This window comes from Gouania willdenowi, chromosome 22 (genome assembly GCF_900634775.1).
Source record: "Gouania willdenowi chromosome 22, fGouWil2.1, whole genome shotgun sequence".
In the NCBI taxonomy this organism is placed as follows: domain Eukaryota; kingdom Metazoa; phylum Chordata; class Actinopteri; order Blenniiformes; family Gobiesocidae; genus Gouania; species Gouania willdenowi.
In genome coordinates this window covers 11,536,752-11,557,809 of record NC_041065.1, presented here as the reverse complement: position 1 = coordinate 11,557,809, position 21,058 = coordinate 11,536,752, and the positions used below count along the sequence as shown (strand labels likewise).

Sequence of the window (21,058 nt, the reverse complement as noted above, 5' to 3'; positions counted from 1 at the left end):
TCATCATAATTGAGTTGTAATTGAACATGAATAATTGAAGACGTAATTGTAATTGAAATACAAAATAATATAAAGAATTACATGAAGCTAATCAATAATCACAGACTCACAAACTCAGTCTAAATATAAAAACACTGACAAAGTATTTTATTCTTTAAAAAATATTTACTGTTAGTTGCATCAAAATCATTAAAAAAAACAAAGAAAAACAAATTCACATGATGCCCAATTACCATGAAGTGCCCTTTAAGTGCCGTACAAACAAAACAACAGTATCAAAAGTATTTAGTTGCTCAAACGGAATATGTTACAGGTTATATTTCATTTCTCAGTACAGTAACACATCACATGTAAAACAGTTGTCCAGTGAGTCTCCCAGGCTCAGCCAAGATGTAAAAATGAGTCCCTGATAAAAGGTTTGAATCCGTCCTCACTACAGGACAGGATTGTGCAAACTTTAAATACATTCACAGCTGTGTCCGTCAGCCTGGAAGTCACACAGATGTTTCATAGTCCAAACGCGACACATCTGCCTCAGGGAGGAAGTTCTCAGCCTCCTCATCTGACACTTGCACTTGTGTGAAAATGACTCCATTACTTCGTTTTTGTTGTGGAGAAGAAGAGCTTTGTTCGCCTGACAGCTGTAAGATTTAACACACAAAGAGATTCAGTTTCAGAAAATGATCATCAGAATGTTTATTACATGATACACTTTGGATTTCATCACAGATTTAACTAGAACAGCAGATTGTGATGTCTTTTTTTTATTTTATAAATCAATCAATTGGTTACTTAATCAATTACCAGCCAAGGAATTTAAATTCCCGGTGAAAAATATAAAAAAAAACAACCAGGGAAAACAGAAATCCCAAAAAAGTACAAATGTCTGAGGAAGTGTACAACGTTCAGCGACAGCAAAATTAGTTATACATGACTCTTTAATTCATAAAAATGAAATTATAAAGGATTGGATCAAGTCACTTTTTACCATTTCATCTCCTAGTGGCAAATATACAGTATATATATTCCATCATGGGAGGACAAGCCCCTACATGGGATGTACCACCGAAACATAACTGAAGTGGCGGATATCAAGAAATCCTACCAATGGCTTGACAGAGCCGGACTAAAGGACAGCACAGAGACACTCATCATGGCTGCACAGGAGCAGGCCTTGAGCACCAGAGCAATAGAGGCCCAGATCTATCACACCAGACAAGACCCCCGGTGTAGACTGTGCAAAGAGGCCAATGAGACAATCCAGCACATAACTGCACGGTGTAAGATGCTGGCAGGGAAAGCTTACATGGAGCGCCATAACCAAGTGACTGGCATAGTGTACAGGAACATCTGTGCAGAGTATGGGCTGGAAACCCCAAGGTCAAAGTGGGAAACACCTCCAAAGGTGGTAGAGAATGACCGAGCCAAGATCCTGTGGGACTTCCAGATACAGACGGACAGAATGGTAATGGCGAACCAACCAGACATTGTGGTGGTGGACAAAGAGCAGAGGAAAGCCGTTGTGGTCGACATAGCAATACCAAGCGACTTCAACATCAGGAAAAAGGAACACGAGAAACTAGAGAAATACCAGAGGCTCAGAGAAGAGTTGGAGAAAACCTGGAGGGTGAAGGCATCAGTGGTGCCCGTGGTCATTGGGGCACTCGGGGCAGTGACCCCCCAAACTGGAGGAGTGGCTCCAGCAGATCCCAGGAAATACATCAGACATCTCGGTCCAGAAAAGTGCAGTTCTAGGAACAGCAAAGATACTGTGCAGAACCCTCAAGCTCCCAGGCCTCTGGTAGAGGACCCCAGCTTGGAGGAAAAAAGTGAGACCGCCCGCGGAGGGTGAGGAAGAGATTTTATATATATATACACACACACAAATGTGTTTGTATATTTCATACCTAAGGAATCTGCTTTACATGATCAAAAAGTGCAACAGAAATCATTCAACAGCTAAAAAAAATGTAAATCCGGACTCATTTTTGAAAAAAAATCAACAGTAAAAACATTTAAAATCAGCCATAAAAACATGAAATTAACAAAAACTATTAAAAATCTCCCTCTCAGTACTAGTACCAAATCTCCTCTTAAAATTTCTATCCATAATTAGGTCGACCGATATGGGATTGTCAAAGGCCGATGCCGATACCTATTTAAAAAAAATAAAAAAATCAGCCGATAACCGATATCTAAAGCCAATTTTGGAAGCCGATATTTGAGGTTGATAAACTTTTTTTAAAGCACATTGACAACTAAAACACTTATATGATATAAATGTATATATTAGAAATTCAATTAAATACACCAATAGAACTCTTAACATTTATTGAACTTTAAATATACTCGTACACAACCAAGTAGGGATGTAACGATTCACTCAACTCCCGATACGATTCGATTCACGATACAATTCTCTCATGATTTATTTTACAAAATGAGGCTGTAGACAAATGATTTTTTTCTTCAAAAATAAAAATAAAAAAATACTGTACAATTTTAAAGAATCCATTGATAAACTATGCAAAACAATGCAATTTCATTAAAAATCAATCCTGAATGAAATAAATAAATAAATAATACAAATGAGGAAGAAGTCTATTCATTTAAATTCTGGCTCTACAGTAAACTATGGAAAACTGCATAATAGTTCTTTTTCTTTTTAAAAGTGCAACTGATAATGTATTTTGTGCCTTAACAATTGGACTTTAAAACAAATCCCATATCAAAGAAATAATATAAATAAACAAACTATGGCTCTTGTTTCTCCCTTTCCTCTCTGTGTACAAACAAACAAACAAACAAACAAACAAATAAATAAATAAACGCCAGTGAAAACTTTGTTGGCAGAGGCAAAAATATGGTTTTAAGAAAGAAGAAAAAAAGATACTTGATTCATCACCATTAGCATACAATGTGTGCCATACATTCCACACACACACACTCGGACATAAATAAATAAATAAATAAAAGTTTAAAAGTTTCTAACAATAATAATAAAAGCAGCTAGAATAAAAGACCTGACGGACAGGGTCCTGTCACTGCGTCTACTTCTGACTCTTGTAAAAAGGGTTTCCTTTGGTAGTGTTCCTCACCGTGTGTCCTAAAGGAGTCACACAGCACAGCCTCTTTCTGACGCGTTCAGGGACAAACCAAAGCAGCTTTCCCAACAATGGGAAGACGGTTCCTGGGGCCACATCCTCCTCTTTCATTGGTCCTAAACACAAACACATGCTCAAACTATTTTAGGTTGAACAATTTAAAAAAAAAGAAACGATAGAAAGTGTTGCTACCTGTTAGAAAGCTGATGATGAGGCCGATAACAATGACAGTAATGCAGCTGAAGCCGCTGTACCACATGTAGGAAAGGGAATAAAACCTCTTCAGCCCTGATGTTGCACTAAAGAAGAGAAAAATAATGAAATGTCTGCAGTAGAACAGAGTGTTTGTGATGCTGAGTGATTCACACCTGATGGTGACGTTAGTGATGCTCCTCACTGGGACGGACGTCGTGTTGTGTGACATCAGGACATTCTGACATTTGGAGGAGAGCGAGCTCACGCTGGAGGTCCGGGTGACGATGCTCCCGATGCCGACCCAGAAAGCAACAACTAAACCTGCAGCGAGGCCTGCGACAGCTCCCTGTAAACAACATGTTCACATACAGCAGTGATTCTAAAGTGGTCAGACGTCAGGAGCCACAGGAAAATGTTTTTCACTTACGATATGATACCGATATTGCAGCCTTTTGTATCTGACCCATCAATTATTAACCAATTGGTTACATACATTTTTACCTTCAACATAATATCTACAGTATTCTACAATTGAATAAATATATTATAATATAATATATATAGAAGATTTTAGATGCAGTCCGATAAAATCCGATATTCGTTTTCTGGCTGGTATCGGACCAATATCCGATATCAATATCGAATTGGGACACCATTAACAAAAACAGCAGTTTTATATAATAAAAAAAAAGTTAAAGAAAAAAAAAGAGTAAACCAAAAATGTGTGTTATGATTAAATCACCTGCCAAGCATTATATAAATCACAATTTCAATATTTATTCATTTTTAATCTCAAATGTCAGGTTAACTAAGTAGTTCATAGATTTTACCACTGGGTGGCGACAGCGGGCCTGTTTTCAATATTGTCGCCACTTTTGATCTGATTATTTCCTATTAATGTTAATGGTTGTTTAGGTTTTTTCATACGCAATGTGCAGCGCTGCTCTTAGTTGATAAAATTCTACAGCTCACACATAGCCACTGGTGAGTTCCCTGAGTGTATCCATGGTAACATGGGACCGGGGAAGGCTGTGTGGGGGGCAGTCGCATGTTACTGAGGGTTTTAGTCCACAGTGCAGCTCAGGTTAGGCGATATGTTTAAAACACACCAACATTGTTGATATGATTGTTGGGTTTGTGCTTTGGCCTTTTTGCTTAGCCTTAGACTTAGATATGCATGAGTCAGCATATTATTATCATATCATTGTATTATCTGCCCTAGGTTGCAACCTCAAAAGTGTCTTTCAGCTAAAGACACTTTCTCACAGAGTAGACATCAGACCATCCTGCAACACACGCTCACACATAGACACAGAGTGTAACAGCACACAAGGACTGGTTGGTATCCTCATGTTATTCAGGGTTCCTACAGCTTCAGTCAAATTCATTTCAAGACTTTTTATTACCATCTGAAACTAAATTTAAGACCAACTTCACAGTAAACACAATTGGGGGTTAGGGTACATTTTTTTGGCCCCCAAAGTAAACACTCAAAATGACAGTAAAATACACAAAAAAACAGACTATAACTAGAAAAGCACTTGGAGAGTGAAGACCTCCGCCAAGCAGCTCATTTCCCACTAGGGATGTAACGATTAATCGTAAGGCAGTTAAAAATCGATTCATAGGTATCACGGTTGATATAGATTTTCTGAAAATTGAATCGCAGTACTTTTTTTAACCAACAGAGGGCGCTATCCACAAGTGTTGGCGGCGGGCGGAGTCTGCTAATACTTTCTTTCTGGCTGCCTTCTACTCTTAAATATGTTAATAAATGATTCATTACCCCTTTAGCACTGAAAGAATATCTGTAATATTACTTGAATATCTGTAAAAGTCATGTTTTTCTTTTAGCTCTGTCTGCTAGCATAGCTTCTCTTCTTCACTGCAAGATATCTGCATGCCAACCGACCACTGGGTTACCAGCGCCCTCTGCTGGTCCAAACAAATATGACGTAAATCAGTGCAATCACAGTTTTTTTTTTTTTTTAAAGTCCAATTGTTAAGGCACAAAATACATTTTCAGTTGCACTTTTAAAAGAAAAAGAATTATTATGCAGTTTTGCATTGTTTATTTTAGAACCAGAATTTAAATTAATAGGCTTCATTTTCATTTGTATTATTCCTTTATTTATTTCATTCAAGATTTATTTTTAGTTAAATTGCATTGTTTTGAATAATTTATCAAGGAATTCTTTTGACAATGAAAATAAAAGGAAAATAATACAGTATTTTCTAGTTTTTTTCCCAAAAAAAAAAAATTTGTCTACAGTCCCATTTTGTAAAATAAAGAGAGAATCGTATCGTGAACCCAGTATCGTGAATCGAATCGTATCGGGAGTTGAGTGAATCGTTACATCCCTATTTCCCACACATTGTAATTTCCACCCTATGTTGTAGTCCTACATTGATTTTATATACGTACACTATTAGATTAATTGATAAGTGTTTAATCATCATAATCTGAGAAAAATACACACAAATTACAGAAAAATATGAAAAACAAAAGAACAACACACTAAAGGACCATTAAAAAGACAAAAACACCCAAGAAGACAACATAAAGTAACTCACATCTCCTTTGAAACTGTGTCGCACACAGCGGCTAAATCTTCGTCCGTCCACCAAAAATCCAGAATAATTCCAACAAAAATGTACATCCTCACGGAAGAACGTAAAAGATCCAAGCTCTGTACTACAATCCACAGCGAATTATTGATACTGATCGCCGTCCGCTATCCAGTGTGGAGACAAACTCCTGCTCACTAATCACGTAGTAAATCTGAATCCGGATTAGCACTCAGGTACAGCATGAGTACCGGGTGGGACATACACACAATGCACTTCCCTACCACTACTACATTACCCATAAGCCACCGTGCTTTACCCATAAGCCACCGCGTTTAAAAGCGCAGGCTCAAGCACAGCTCCTAATTTCCAATTTTTGGGGTATTTTCTAATTTTTGGTAATCCAGAATATCACCAAAATGTAATCACCTGTTCCTTGTCCCATTATTAACATTTCCTAAAAATTTCATCCAAATCCGTTCATAACCTTTTATGTTATCTTGCTGATAGACAAACAGACAGACAGATAAACGCAGGGTAAAACATAACCTTCCACTCTGCACTTTGCGGAGTTAATAACTGACGTTAACACTTACAATAGAGTTGCTCCATGGAAAGAACATACCAAGACAGAACACGCCGAGAATTGGACCACCAACCATTCCCAAGATTTTCAAAGCCACCTGCAGAAGAAGAAGAGGAATGTTGTCCAGACTGTTTCATGAGCAGAGCTGGAAGTGTTTGCTTGGCTTACCTGTAACACTGAATCAGCCATGAGGTGAGAAAGAAACGCCATAGCCAGACACAGCAGCCCATAGGACAGAGCTGGTGGAGGGAACACACACACACGCACACACACAAACAACATATAAGCTGCTGCACAGCTTTGTGTCACCACCAGCGTGATGTAACATCTGCACCAACATTTGAAGCTCTCAGTAATAGACTCTAAAGGGACACTCTGGGAGCTCACCTAAAGCTTTGGACACCATGGTGGCTCTTGCTTCTGTCATGGGAGGACAATGTGGCTTGATGAGGTCCTCCATCGTTACAGTAGCCAACGAGTTGAAAGCAGAGGAGATGGTGCTACAGATACAACTAAAATAAATCTCCTATAAAACTTACATTTAAACGGTTTAAAATAAAGTTTAAACGTCAACTATGACCGGAATAGATACAAAGTCATTCTTAATTTAAAGTTGTAAAAGGACAACAGAGAATAAACGGAATAAAACCCCAAAATGAAAAAGAAAGGATTCATTCTTAATTATAAAAGTAACCCAGAAATAAAAATAAAAATAGATGATATCCAATTAGAAAATGTTACTGAAAATAAATTCCTTGGACTAATAATTGACAATAACTGACATGGAAAGCCCACATCAGACATATAAAAAGCAAAATTTAAAAAGCTTCTCAATTATGAACAAAGCTAAACATTTTCTGGACCATAATGCTCTCTGATATTTATATTGTTCCTTAGTACTTCCCTATCTCACCAATTGTATTGAAATGTGGGGAAACAATGATCAAAGTTCCATACATCCATTATTCCCATTATAAAAATGAGCAATACGAATTATACATAAGACTATAATATTTAGCACACACTAATAATCTCTTTATTCAATCTAAGTTACTGAAAATCCATGACTTTGTGAAATATTATACTCTGTTGATTCTTATTTTTTAGTTTTTTTTCTGAAAATATTTTTAAAAACACAGAATCACCTGAGCGCGCCACTGAATAAACATGCAATGAACAGTCCAGGCAGTCCAGGCAGACCCTGCAGCATATCCATCACAAAGTATATCACCATCTGTGGAGAAAAAACAATTAAAATCATCAAAAGACTTGATCTAACTGTGAACATCTTTGTGCAGCTGTTGTTTACAAGACAACAAACCATGAGCCACTCTAGGACGAAAATAAACCTGATGAACCAAACGGATGAATAATGAAACTAAAAATAGGTAAAAAGATTGAACACGACTTACTGCGTCCCCTGACGAGTTTCCCAGTTTTCCTGAGTGATCCTCACCACAGTAACGTGCAAACATGACCAGTCCCATCACACAGCCCAGAGCCAGAGCCAGCTGTAAGGAGGGGAACACCATGTAACAGGACCTGCACATAAACATCACCCCAGTCAACACATGCTGAATCCCAATCACTTAAACCAGCCATTCTCAACTGGTGGGTCGGGACCCAAAGTGGGTCACAGACCTGTACTGGGTGGGTCGCGGACAGCTGGTCAAATATAAATAAATACTAAAAGATGATATCTGGAGTTTCTGAGAAACATCTCGATGTCCCGCCCTAAACAGCCTCACTTCCTCCCACTGCCTCTGCCAATCTACCAGAAGCCACGCCTCTACTTTTCTGCACGCACATCGCAGAACAAAACAAGCTCACATCAGGTCACATTGATATCGGTCTATGTGTCAGGTAAGAGCCAAAATCAGATTTACTTGTTTGCTGTTGTGACGCGCGGCCTTGTTCCTGTGCACAGTACCACATTCCCTTTGATTGACAGTCTCAAAAACAGGAAGTCGAAGCCTATTGGCTGGGAGCACTCGCGATCGTCATTTCTATAGGGGTCTAAAGGATGAAGGCGGGACTTACAGTATATACATAATGTATATGAATGACCACCGGCAGTAGACCATAGTAAAAGACTAGTTAGGTCTGTTTTCCCATTTCAAAAAAATCATGTATAAACATAGATTTCTTAGAAACTCCGGATATCAGTTTTAATGTCTTTTATTTTGAAATAAACTTCTTTTGACAGGCATGTTGTAAATTGCATGTTGCACAGGAAAATATATTGATTTATGTTTTAAAAAATGTTACATATGTGTGTTTTGAAAAACTAAATTTGGTTGATGGACAATGTGGGTCCCAGGGTGAGACCAGTGGAGAACCCCTGATTTAAACATCTTTAAAACTAATCAAACACTATCTTTAGCACAGGAGCCAAACTACATTGAACCCTCCTATTATCCTTGGGGTCAATTTGACCCCATTCAATGTTAATCATTCAAAAAAATAATAGTTGACATTTTTTATTTTTGTTTTGCTTCATATTTCATGACTTTTCCTAATTTGATGGGTACAATCGATTAAGCATTAAATTATCATAATGTAATGTACGCATTGGTGTTCCTCTGGGGTCAATTTGACCCTAAGCTGTTTCAGCTGTAAAACGTGTCTGTCTGTGTGTGACCTTACATCCCCACACCTGCAAAGCCGTTGAAGATAAATTAATTCTAATTTAAAAGTTTAGCCTGATGGTGGCGCTAGAGAACAGGTCAAGGTTTCATTATCAAATGGTTATTTATGTATTCAACAAATAAAAAAAGTGCCTGATACAAAAACTTGGTCAACAATTTTCTGAAAATCATTTTCTGGAGGCAAATATCCCTGGGGTCAGGGGTAGAATATGTAATATTTGAGGATAAGAGGGTTAAAATCCAAACAAACCATCATCTAAAACACGTTCCAAACTCAAGGCCCGGGGGCCAAACCCTGCCCTTATGAGCATGTAATTTGGCCTGCAGGAGAAAGTTAAAAAATGATAGAAAAAACATGTATCATTGTGTAAATTACAAAATAATTCAGTTGTAGATATCTCAGCCCCTCCAAATACACATGTTTACAAATGTACAACCTTTCCATGCGTATATCACATGATGGTAGTCATTTTCTTCATCTCAAATTGATGAAATAACTCAGTTTTTTCAAAATCCTGCACATTTCCTCAAATTATTCTACTAAATGAAATAACAATTGTTGATAATATCAAGAAAATGTAAATTAATTTAAGTTTAATGCTTGAATATTGTTGGTCTCATAATACTTTATATGTAATTTATACCTGGAAGTGCAAACTAGGAAACATTAATGTTGAAATTGCTCTTTTTCCTGCTAAAATCTGTGGCCCACTTGAGATCAAAGTGGTCTGTATGTGGCCCCTGAACTAAATTGAGTTTTGCAGCCCTGATCTAAAACATGTGATTTGGTTGATTTTAAATACATAATTCAGATCACGTTTGCCTCACTCAGACAGTCAGCAGTACTGGATGTTGACACAATGTGCTTGTTTTTCACTCTGCATACCTCACTGCTTCCTTCTCTGTGCGAGCACTGAGGTATCTTTGTACTTGGGCCTGGTTCACTCCATACAGCGACAGCATGAGGAAGACCCCTCCCACCCCGAGAGTCCAGAATGTGTGTCTCTCTGTAGGATCTGGGTTTAGGCTGCAAGTACCAGAGAAGGCATGAATGAAAGAGATGGAGATGCTCAAAGGAACATCACAAACAGCACTGATGTGTAGGGCTGTGCATTACCATCAATCTGACAATACGATACAATTCACAATTTGAATGTAGCAATACGACGTATCTAAACAATACGATCTATTTTGTGATATATCACGATATCAATAATACAAATTTCACCTTTACAAGTAGAAAATGGTATGAAATACCAATTAATTTTTTCAAACTTGTGAGAACAAGTAAATAGTAACTAACTGTAATTCATTTAGAAATATCAAAAACAAGAGCTATGTTTATCAAACTGCCAAATTACATTTTTCAAAAAAGTTGAACTTTTGCTACTACAAAAGATACCGATTCTGTTAAGTTCTTAAAGCTGATATCCGGACTTTCTGAGAAATGTCTCGATGTCCCGCCCTAAACACCCTCACTTCCTCCCACTGCCTCTGCCAATCTACCAGAAGCCACGCCTCTACTTTTCTGCATGCACATCGCAGAACAAAACAAGGTCGCATCAGGTCGTATTGATATAGGTCTATGTGTCAGGTAAGAGCCAAAATCATATTTACATGTTTGCTGTTGTGACGCATGGCCTTGTTTCCGTGCATAGTTCTGCGTTCACTTTGATTGACAGTCTCAAAAACAGGAAGTCGAAGCCTATTGGCTGCCCGCTCTCAGCGATCGTTTCCATTTGTATAGGGGTTTATAGGATGAAAGCGGGACTTATATACATAATGTATATGAATGACCATTAGCAGTAGACCATAGTAAAAGACTAGTTAGGTATTTTTTCACATTTCAAAAGAATCATATATAAACATAGATTTCACAGAAACTCCGAATATCAGCTTTAAAATTTTTTTTTTTTTTAAAGTAACCACATACATCGATAAAAGTTTCCAGTATGTTTTATAAACATAAAGTGCAATCAACTTCCAGCTAAAATGCATTGAGGAGTGAAGTAGTTTAACAAGGTCTGATGTGGTTCACTGACACCTAGTGACCAGGAGTTTATGTCGGCACTTACGTGCTATGCATATGTGTTAGCACAATTAAATGTTTGTTTTTGTTACAACACATGATTGAAAAAATCAATTTGGACATTATTTGGATCAATGCGATAATCGTGCAGCAATATATCACCAAATAGATTTTTTCTTCCTTACTGATGTGTATTGATCTAAATGTACATATATTTTATTTATCACTACATTGCAGATCAGAGGGTTGGAGTATTGACTCACTTCAGACCAGAGATGCGGTTTCCCTCCCAGACTTTGTTCCAAACCTCAGAAACTCCTCCAGTCTGCTGCACTCCCACCACGATGACAGCCAGCTGCCCTGCAAACATCACCACGGTCTGAAACACGTCGGTCCAGATCACGGCCTTCAAACCGCCCTGTGAGAAACACACGTGGCGTTAGAACAACTGAGACGAGCACGTTAACATTTACGGTCGCTCACTTTTCATAATATAAAGCAGAAAAGATACATGTGAGAAAAGAAACAAATAGGAGAGGGTTTTGTTGTGTCTCTAACACATAAGTCAAAATCAAGGCCCGGGGGCCAAATCCGGCCCTTTAGACATCCAATTCGGTCTACAGAAAAAAGTAAAAATACTGAAAAACATGAATTATTGTGTAAATGACCAAATATTTCAATTGTAAATATATCCCAACCCTTCTAAATGCACTAATTCAATGAAACGCCACAATAGTTGGAGGATCGCAATTTTCCCATGCTTTTATCATTGCAGTCATTTTAAATCTCAGATTGTTCAAAGTACTAAATTTTCCGGAAATTATTTCTCATAATTTCCCCAAATTAAATAAAAATTTGTCACAAAATCAATTCAATGTAGAAGAGAAAATAATGCAAGGATTGAAATCTGGACATTATCGGCGCCTACTGATATTTTATATATATTTTATACATTAAAGTGCACTTTATTATTATTGAAATTGCTTGTTTTCCTGCCCACTTAAGATCAAACTACTTTATATTTGGCCTCTGAACTAAAATGAGTTTGACACCCCTGCTCTAACACAATAAAATGCTGTGCTGTGTATAAAAAAATAACCAACCAACTTTTATGAATGATTATTGATAGGCCAGTAACAAAAATTTAGTCATCATTTCATTAAAAAACCTTTTAAAAATATGAAAAAATTCACTACAAGATATTTGGAGGTAATATGAATAAGATGAATCAAATTTAAAAACTTGAATTTACTCGATGTGACATTATATTAATAAGCAAAAACTCACAATTGTAGTGTACAGGGTGCAGACCAATCCAGTGGCCAGCACTGTCCCCCACAGCTCAAAACCAGTAACTGAAAGAAAAAGCACAGTAACATGTAAAACTGTTTGGGTTCCAAACACATAATCCATAAAATCCACACTTTAATACCTGCGTTTAGTGCAAGAGCAGGAGTATAGACACACACGGCCATGTAGATAACCTGCAGGAGAGGAAACAAAAGTCAACCCTACGATTGTTTGATTGATTATTTGTTTTTTAATCATAATAGATTTTCTACGGCTTTATTACCTCCGCGAAGGAGTGAATACTTTCACCAGTGTTTATTTATTTGTTTACAGGATCAGGTCAAAAGTAGCAGATTTTGACATTTTTAGCAAAACTTATGTCATGGAAGATTCTGGATGAGCATGACAAATGGACAAATCCCTATCTGTCATCATTGGCAAACTTTCAAAGATTGATATTTCTGTTAGTAATTGACCAATCTTTATGAATTTTGACTACGTTATATCGGGTTGGTTCCTCGATTATTCAGCTGAGTTTCATCCAGATCGGATCCAGATTGTGCATTTCATCACAATTTTTCAGAAAATGGGGAAGCCCGTATATATTTAGACCAACTGTATGATTATTAATGTGGATAGACATTTCTTCTAAGCTTTTAAACTGTGATTAATCATGGTACCATGATCAGAATCACTGGTACTGATAACTACCAATATCTGGCAAAGAGGAGATTTGGTGCTTGGTGGAGGTTTGTGTTCTCTGACGGCTTTTGTTAAACTATGTAACTCACGTGATTGACACAATCAGCAGTGCGACAGTGACAATGTTTGTGTTGAATGCTTTACGAAGTTCTTAAAAAGCTGTGCGCAAATGCAATTAAACCAAAATTTGTTTTCTTTTCCTAATTAATGTTACACAATTTGATTTATTTTGATTCACTGCATTTTGCTCCGCATTCTGTTCCTCATTTTTATATGGCGGATTTTCCTGTTTCAAAGGTAGTCACAGAAAATATGTCCGATGAGACAGCTATTTAAAAATATTTTTAAAAGTTATTTCGCTGATTCCCAACCTTTTTTGGATTGTGGTCCCAAATTTCTGGTGACCACAGAGACATTTTTTTTTATAGGATTATTTTTTGATCATGTTTGTGATATTATGTGCCAGCTCAGAAATATTTATGCTGTATTTTATTTTAACTATATAATTACATTTAAGAAAGTTAAAGGACCCATGTTACGCTAAATTAACTTTTCTGTGCTTTAAACATCATATCGTTAGGTAGAAGGTGATTTGCTCCCCCCCGCCCCCCACGCTCTGTCTCGTGTTTATAAAGCAGCATGAGCTCGGCTACGGAGTGGGTGGGAGGAGGGCGGGCCGTCCTCTGGTCCTACGTCACCGTGCGGGGAGGAGGAAGTCATTGTCCCGTCTATAGACACGCCCACTCAGAAATATGCATAAGTAGGCCGCAAATCAGCCTGTTTGTGTAGAGTTGCTCAGAAAGTGACTTTTCAGAGGCTAAAACTCTGGAAAACAGGTGAGTTTGGGAAAATAAACCTCAAACACTAGGTTTTTGGAGTTCTTAGAACAAATGGAGATGGCTGAAATATAGCATGACATGTGACCTTTAAAGTATAGAATACAGTTGTTTGAGATCGTATGTGGTGTTTTATTTTGAAAAAGAATAATTAAAACATTTTGTAAATTGAAGTTTTTTACATAAGGATGACATTACCTGTCATTAGTATTAATAAGTAGTCATGAAGGCTGTCAGTAAGTGTTGTTCACTACACTGTACACTGACACAGTGTAATGTCAGCCTTATGTAAAAAACTTCAAGTGTTACCTAACATTTAAAAATATAATTTGAATCAGTAATTTCTAAAATCAATTATCAGACATTTCAAGCGACCCCATTTGAATTCCAGGCGACCCCAAGGTTGAAAAACACTGAGTTATTTAAAAAGACAAAACAATAAACCATGTGTATATTAATCATATATTTAAAGTGGATATTTCCAGAAATGTAAAGACACAAGCCTGCAGATAAACCAACAATCTCCAAACTCAAACTTTTCAGTTCATAAACGTTAACTCAGATAAATGAATACTATGTTGTTAAAACGTAAAAGTCTTCACAGCTTGACTCTTACCATTTGAAAGATGAAGGTCAGCGTTCCACAGATTCGCACAGTTTTACTGAAGCGCAGTTCAAGATACTGTGAGACAAAAAAACACAAAAAATGTAGAGAACAAAGTGAGTGAATGAAACAATATAAACCCACCTGGTAGTTGGGATGGGTTCCTTTCACATTTGAACCCATACTCAGCACCTGTGAATCGCTATTGGTACTAAATGGTATCAATTTTCACTTTTTACTTTTGTGTGGTAATAAATGGTAAATAATACAATCTCAAAATGTTGAAATTTACCACATGTATTTTCATATTATCAATAAAAACAAACAACTTGAACAAATATATCAAGCCAACCTCTGTTTGAATTGTAGCAACTTTTCTTTCACAAATGTCTTCATCATTAAAAACCGTAAACTACAACTATGATGCACAAATTAAAAAGCAGATCTATGTGACAGGGCTCTATGTTGTGAGTATTTCATTTGCATTTGTGCACATAGGTATGGAGGACGAGGAGTGCCACAATTAAAGAGAGAAATTCACTGTTCATTAATTAGTTAAAAGTGTCAATAATTCATTAAATGTGTCCATAATTAATCAAATCCATTTTACATTTCGTTTTCATTCTGAAAAGTATAAAGTATAGTGAAATAATTGTACTTCATACTTTTCCGAGTGATAATGAAATGTAAAATAGATTTAATTATTGGCACATTCAATTAATTATTGACATTTTTAATTAATTCATTTAATTGTGGCACTCCTCTTCCTCCATACATAGGTAGAACCAAAGGAATTCAGTCGGTACCTAAAAAAGTACAGAATCCGGTACCCATCCCTACCTGGTAGTAGGGGTGAGTATTAGCAAGGATGTTGCAATACGATACGTATCATGATACAACATTATCACAATATCGGGATATTACGATTTATTGCGATATTCTACCCAGTTAATATCTAAATTAAACGTAGAGATGAAAAATCAAGTAGCTGTATATGTTCATCAGAAGATATTGATCATTCAGAGGACAAATTGAGTCAAAACTATTTGCTTCAAGTTCAAAACATCTTATTTATTATTATTATTATATCTATGGTGCCATCTACTGGAGTGGAGATGTGGAAGTGGCACAATTTTCAAGGTTTTTATGAACAGGAGCTGGTCATCATGTCTAGTAGTTATGCTGCTCTGCTGAGAAGTGACAATGTCTCCAGCAGTGGAAAACACACATCCACAAAAAAGAGAAAAACACAATAAGAAAAATACTGATTAAATATCTGAAAAAATAAAACAAAAATTCAAATAGATTTTTTTTAATTCAAAAAAATCGATTTAAAATCAGCACCCAAAAAAATCGCGATATATCGTGAAATTGATTTTTTTTCACACCCCTACCTGGTAGGCACTGGACAGCCTCAGTCTGTACAGCACTGGAATGAAGACGTGGGCAGGAATGAGCAGCCCCAGAATGTAGGCGCAACCAATGAACCAGTACTGAGTGCCGTGGACGAACACCTCTGCTGGAACCCCGACGATGGCCACGGCGGACTGGAAGGACGCGATGAGCGACAGGGAGATGGGGAGACAGCTCATGCTTCTGTCTGCCAGCAGGAACTCCTGCGTGGTGCGCTGACGCCCCCCGGACAGGGCGTAGTACAGCCCGATGGCCATGGACGCCACCAGTAAGAGGGCAAAGATCACATAGTCCACCACAGTGAAGTGCTTCTGGACAGATGGGTCCATGTCTGTCACCACCCAGTTACAGGACTGAAAGACTTCTTTTCCTAAACCAGTCACTCATCCCAGTCCTGGATTCTTCAACAAAGTGAGATAAAGAATGATTTCATAACCAAGGTTGGGTAAATTTACTGAATCCAAAACTTTTCAAAAACAAAAACAGCCTTCATTGACCTGAAAAAAACTGTTAGTTACAAATTAAAATAGGACGGAGAGAAAATGTGTGCCTGCCTTTCAAAATAATGTCCACACTTTTAGACATGAAAGGTTCAAAGAGCAGTAAGACAAACAGCAGCAGACGACCTCTGGCAGCTTTCAAGGTCGCAGAGATCCAAAGTTTCAACAACCAATAAAAAAAAAAGAAAAATTCTGGTTTGACTTGGTAAAGCCTTTAACTAGGAGGAGTTAAAAATGTTATGGAACATCATGAAACAAACGCAGACTTTAAACATTAAATACAGACACATCAGCCTGTGAGAATTGAGTCAATTATCAAACAGAGATGTTACACTTTGATCTACAAAGCTTTTTACTTTCATTTGCCACTCATCTTTAGTTTGTTAGTCAATGCCAGAGGTCTGCAACCTTTACTCTCAAAAACGCCATTTTGCCTAATCTCAACTGGATTAAAGTCTTTCCGGAGCCAAAAAAACAAACAAAAAAAAACTTCTCAATGAAGACAATACAGTGATAAGATTCTATACAGTTACAATAATATCCAATAATTTTATGAGTTAATGGATTTGAAGTGCTACAAAAAATAACTAGAATTTGATAACATGTGAGTGATCATGTCGGTCAATACATGCTAATTGCTAATTTCTTGTAACATATCAAGCATGCATTATGGATATTAAACTGGCATGTTGGCAATTAAATAACTAGTTTTTTCTTCCAGAGTAGTGTTTTTGTTAGCTTAGTTATCTTATTAACCAGGGATTTAAAACTTAAGATTAGCCACAAGTGGTAGGAAGGTGGCAGAGTTATTACACAATGTGATTTATTTTAGGTTAACAAACTGTTTTATCATCATTTTCTTTGACGTTAATGTCATTAATCATCAATACCATATTTTTTTAAGGCTACAAGGAGCCATTGCAAAAGAGACACATGAGGCTCCAGAGCCGCAGGTTGCAGACCCCTGGTCTATGCTTAATAATGAGCAGACATACATTAATGAATATGAAAATAAATGTCAACTTTTTTTGTCTGTTGTGTCATGTCATTTTATTCCTGCCTGGGGTGTCAAACTCATTTTAGTTCAGGGGCCAAATACAGACCAGTTTAACAAGTTGTTTAGGTGGAGATGTGCCCTGGCTTGCCCTTCCACATGTAAAAAGATATATAAATGATAAAGTATGCAAGTATATCAGTCTCCTCCCTGATATGGGGAAATTTTGTGGAATAATTTGAGGAAAATTTGCCAGATTTTGGAAACATTTCAAGTTCTTTCAACAATGTGAGTTTAAAAATGACTGCAGCCATGTGACGTACATAGGAACTGGAAAACTGAGCTCTGCAAATATTGTGGATTTTAATAGATTTTTTTGTATTTGGAGGGGCTGAGATATCTACAGAATTCGTTGGTAATTTACAAAATGTTTCATGTTTTTTTTCCATCATTTTCACTTTCTCGAGTGGGCCGAATATGATGCTCTAAAGGGCCCGAATTGGCCCCTGGGCCTTGAGTTTGACACGTGCTTTATTCACACAGCAGCAGTATGTAATTAAGGGGAGTGATATATGTGTTGGAATGTACAGTATATTGAATGAGACCGATTGTTGAACTGCCCTAGGACCATGATCAACCATTAGTTCATGAAAATATCTATTATTTTATAGAAATCAAAAAAGGATTAGTTACAAATTGGAAAACACACCAATTAATTATTTAATAAATTAATTAATATCTCTGTTCTTTCTCACTCATTTTGCAAATAGGCAAAGTCACATACATTTGGCAAGAATGGAAAGAAAAACAACTCTAGAGAAGAAAACATTAAACCATATATACTGGCATCTTAAATAGGGGGAAAATGAACAAATAAATATATAAATAGGTGCTCCGACAACAATTACTGAGCCACTCATAAAACTTGTCATGTCGGCACATGTACAGTACCACAGTAAAACCAAAGGCAGTTCCTTAGTGAAGAAGACAATGTAAAACAGCATAAATACACTAAGAGCCAATATTAGCAGAACACACAGGGACATACAGATGTGGTAAAAGACAATAAAAACAACTGTTCAAATATCTAGGCCAGAAAATAATATTGAATAGATTCTGAATGATTTTAAAGGTGTTTTTCAAACAGCAGTCGTGATCGGGACAGTAACAAATAACAGAGTAAATTACAGATAAATAATGGTTCTGGCCTTTTTTTTGTTTTTAAATCACATTTTTCACTTTAAGTGTGTTTTAAGTTTTATGGTCATAACATTCATTAAATTAATATACAGTGTTTTCCTTTACAATGGTATTATAATAATTATAGGCATTCTTTATTATTAATATTATCATCTATACACTAATAAGACATACAGTGGTTTTGCTACACACTGTATATCCCTGAGCCTTTTCGTCCTATCACCACGACTACCCCAAAGTTTATGTTCTATTCTAATTATTTGTGTCAGCAAACTCATCCAAACCTGTTCCAGTGACAAGTGCAATGATAACCAGGAATATCAGTCTTTTTTCTCATCATTTTAAAATTTTAACTTATATTTTGGTACGGGATGTTGAAAAAAAGATCGATTCGTCAATATATCACAATATTACGTCGTGCGATTCTCGGATCGATTCAAAATGCATCCATATCAATTTATATATATATATATATATATATATATATACATATATATATATATATATACAAAGAAAGTACTAACTTTCTGCATTTATTTGTTGTTCTAGACATATACCTCAGTTAAGTTGCACTAAAGTCAAAGTTGGTTTAAAAGCCATGGGCAGATTGTTTGTTGTTTTTAAGTTGTTGGCACATGGCGTGTTAAAGCCAATGTTTTGAGCCAATAAAATATATTTCATACATAATGTTCTCATGAAGGTGTACACATTTACAGATTAGTTATTTCTTAAGTCATATATATATATCGCAATAATTGCCTTATTCTTTAATATCGTTATACAGTATATTGAATCGTATCGTATCGTGAACTGACCTATGTATCGGGATACGAATCGTATTGCCAGATGCCAGATAATACACATCCTTATTATGCTACATTTTTAAAAGAGTGAAGACCTAATTCATTACTGATGGATCAATCAATCAATCAATCAATCAATCTTTTATTTGTATAGCGCCAAATCATAACCAATGGTATCTCAAGGCACTTTACAGTAGAGCAGTCTTAAGGACGGACTCTTCATTTTATGGATACACACATATGCATATATACGTATATACACATACATATGTATCCCACACCCAACATGAATTCATCATGGCGGCAAGGAAAACCTTCTGTTAAGCAGCAGGAACCTTGTGTGGATCCCATTCCTATGATGAACAGCCATCCACGTTATGCTGTGTTGGGTGTGTGCAGAGGAGAGGGTGGAGACAGAGTTGTTGAGACTCTGTAACTCCACACTAAGGATCCCACGGACCTGCAAGACAAAAGCCAGAAGGAGTACAGGAGCAAACACACAAGGGAAGAAGCAGACATAGAGGGAGTGTTTGAGAGAGGAATGGGACCCTCTCCGGTCCCTCTCTAACCTAAATGACCTCTCTCTTAACGCCCTCTCCAACCTCTCTCCAACCGAGCATGCCAGACCCCCCCACCGGCAGTCTATGCCTATTGCATCTTAACTATGAGCTAAGATGGTGAATAATAGCTATTAGCTACCCCTGTTTGGGAATTACTGAGTCATAACAATATATTATATCATTATATTAATATAGGTGACTGATATAGTTTTAATATGTCTGTCTTTTTCTGATTTCACCTGAAGGAAAAAGCCACAATAAAATATGTTGTCATCATATTTTTAATAATGAAAAAACTACAACTGTGTGAGGATATAATAATAAATTTGATCAGTCGAAAATAACTGATCAAGTGTGCAGTTGTCTATTAAAAGTGAACCCTGATCTAGTGTAAATTACAATACTAAAGGTATTAATGCAGATTTTAATATAAATGACAGTTTAGATGGAAAATAAAGAGACACTCAACAATAACAGACTATGGGTGAAAGGTGAGGACTGCACACAGTGACCTTCAAACAGCTAACTACAGTTCAGTGTCTGCTCAAATGTAAATACATATTACCAGTAAGACAAATGAGCAGCAGACCAGTTAGTTTCATAGTACTGAGAGTGACCGGAAGCAGAACAAACACATTCTCTAACTCACCTTAATCCTGAGGAAGCACGAGCCCCACGCTGCTGAGCCTGAGACAACAATAACATAACAACACGTGTGTGTGTTTATTTATAGTTTTACAAAGAACATCCGTGACCCAGTTATAATACACACTGTTCATTTTGCACAAACACACTTTGGCAGAACTTTACAGTTTAATAAATAACGACTAGAGCCGCCTACCTGTCCCGTCTCTTGCTCCATCGCGCTCCATGTGAGACGAACCTGTGTTGCCAGCTTGGACAGGTTTCCGCATTTTCATTTTGCAAGAATAAAGTAAATAAATAATTAATCTAGTTAACATATTTGTGACGAGCTGGTTACCGTTTCACAAAATGATATGAATATTGTATAACAATAGTATGTTT

General features: G+C 36.7%; 1 protein-coding gene across 4 annotated transcripts; it reads right to left on the bottom strand.

Moving 5' to 3' along the window:
• Positions 1-130: 130 nt before the first annotated feature.
• On the bottom strand, positions 131-20,933 carry LOC114456650 (sodium-dependent multivitamin transporter-like). Of its 4 annotated transcripts, XM_028438557.1 has the most exons (17): positions 20,874-20,922; positions 20,682-20,719; positions 15,957-16,376; positions 14,575-14,640; positions 12,563-12,614; positions 12,418-12,485; positions 11,394-11,548; positions 9,988-10,128; positions 7,866-7,995; positions 7,599-7,687; positions 6,841-6,953; positions 6,622-6,692; positions 6,464-6,550; positions 3,473-3,645; positions 3,297-3,403; positions 3,099-3,220; positions 495-641 (listed from the first exon to the last, which is right to left on the bottom strand). In XM_028438557.1, exons 3-17 carry the CDS (start codon positions 16,302-16,304, stop codon positions 495-497), a joined length of 1,869 nt encoding a protein of 622 aa, XP_028294358.1. In that variant the 5' UTR covers positions 16,305-16,376; positions 20,682-20,719; positions 20,874-20,922. The 4 variants fall into 4 exon arrangements, with proteins under 4 accessions (XP_028294356.1, XP_028294357.1, XP_028294359.1 ...); XM_028438555.1 differs by having other exon boundaries at positions 131-641; positions 3,297-3,645; XM_028438556.1 differs by having other exon boundaries at positions 131-641; positions 3,297-3,645; positions 15,957-16,369; positions 20,874-20,921.
• Positions 20,934-21,058: the final 125 nt, after the last annotated feature.

What these genes read in the sequence shown, in the direction of transcription:
- LOC114456650 (XM_028438555.1), bottom strand. Translation starts at nt 16,304, where the DNA reads ATGGACCCATCTGTCCAGAAGCACTTCACTGTGGTGGACTATGTGATC. An exon ending in GAAACTCGTCAGGGGACGCA is followed by an intron (nt 7,688 to 7,865) that starts GTAAGTCGTGTT and finishes TTTTCTCCACAG; the next exon opens with ATGGTGATATACTTTGTGAT. An exon ending in TGGCTGATTCAGTGTTACAG is followed by an intron (nt 6,551 to 6,621) that starts GTAAGCCAAGCA and finishes CTTCTTCTGCAG; the next exon opens with GTGGCTTTGAAAATCTTGGG.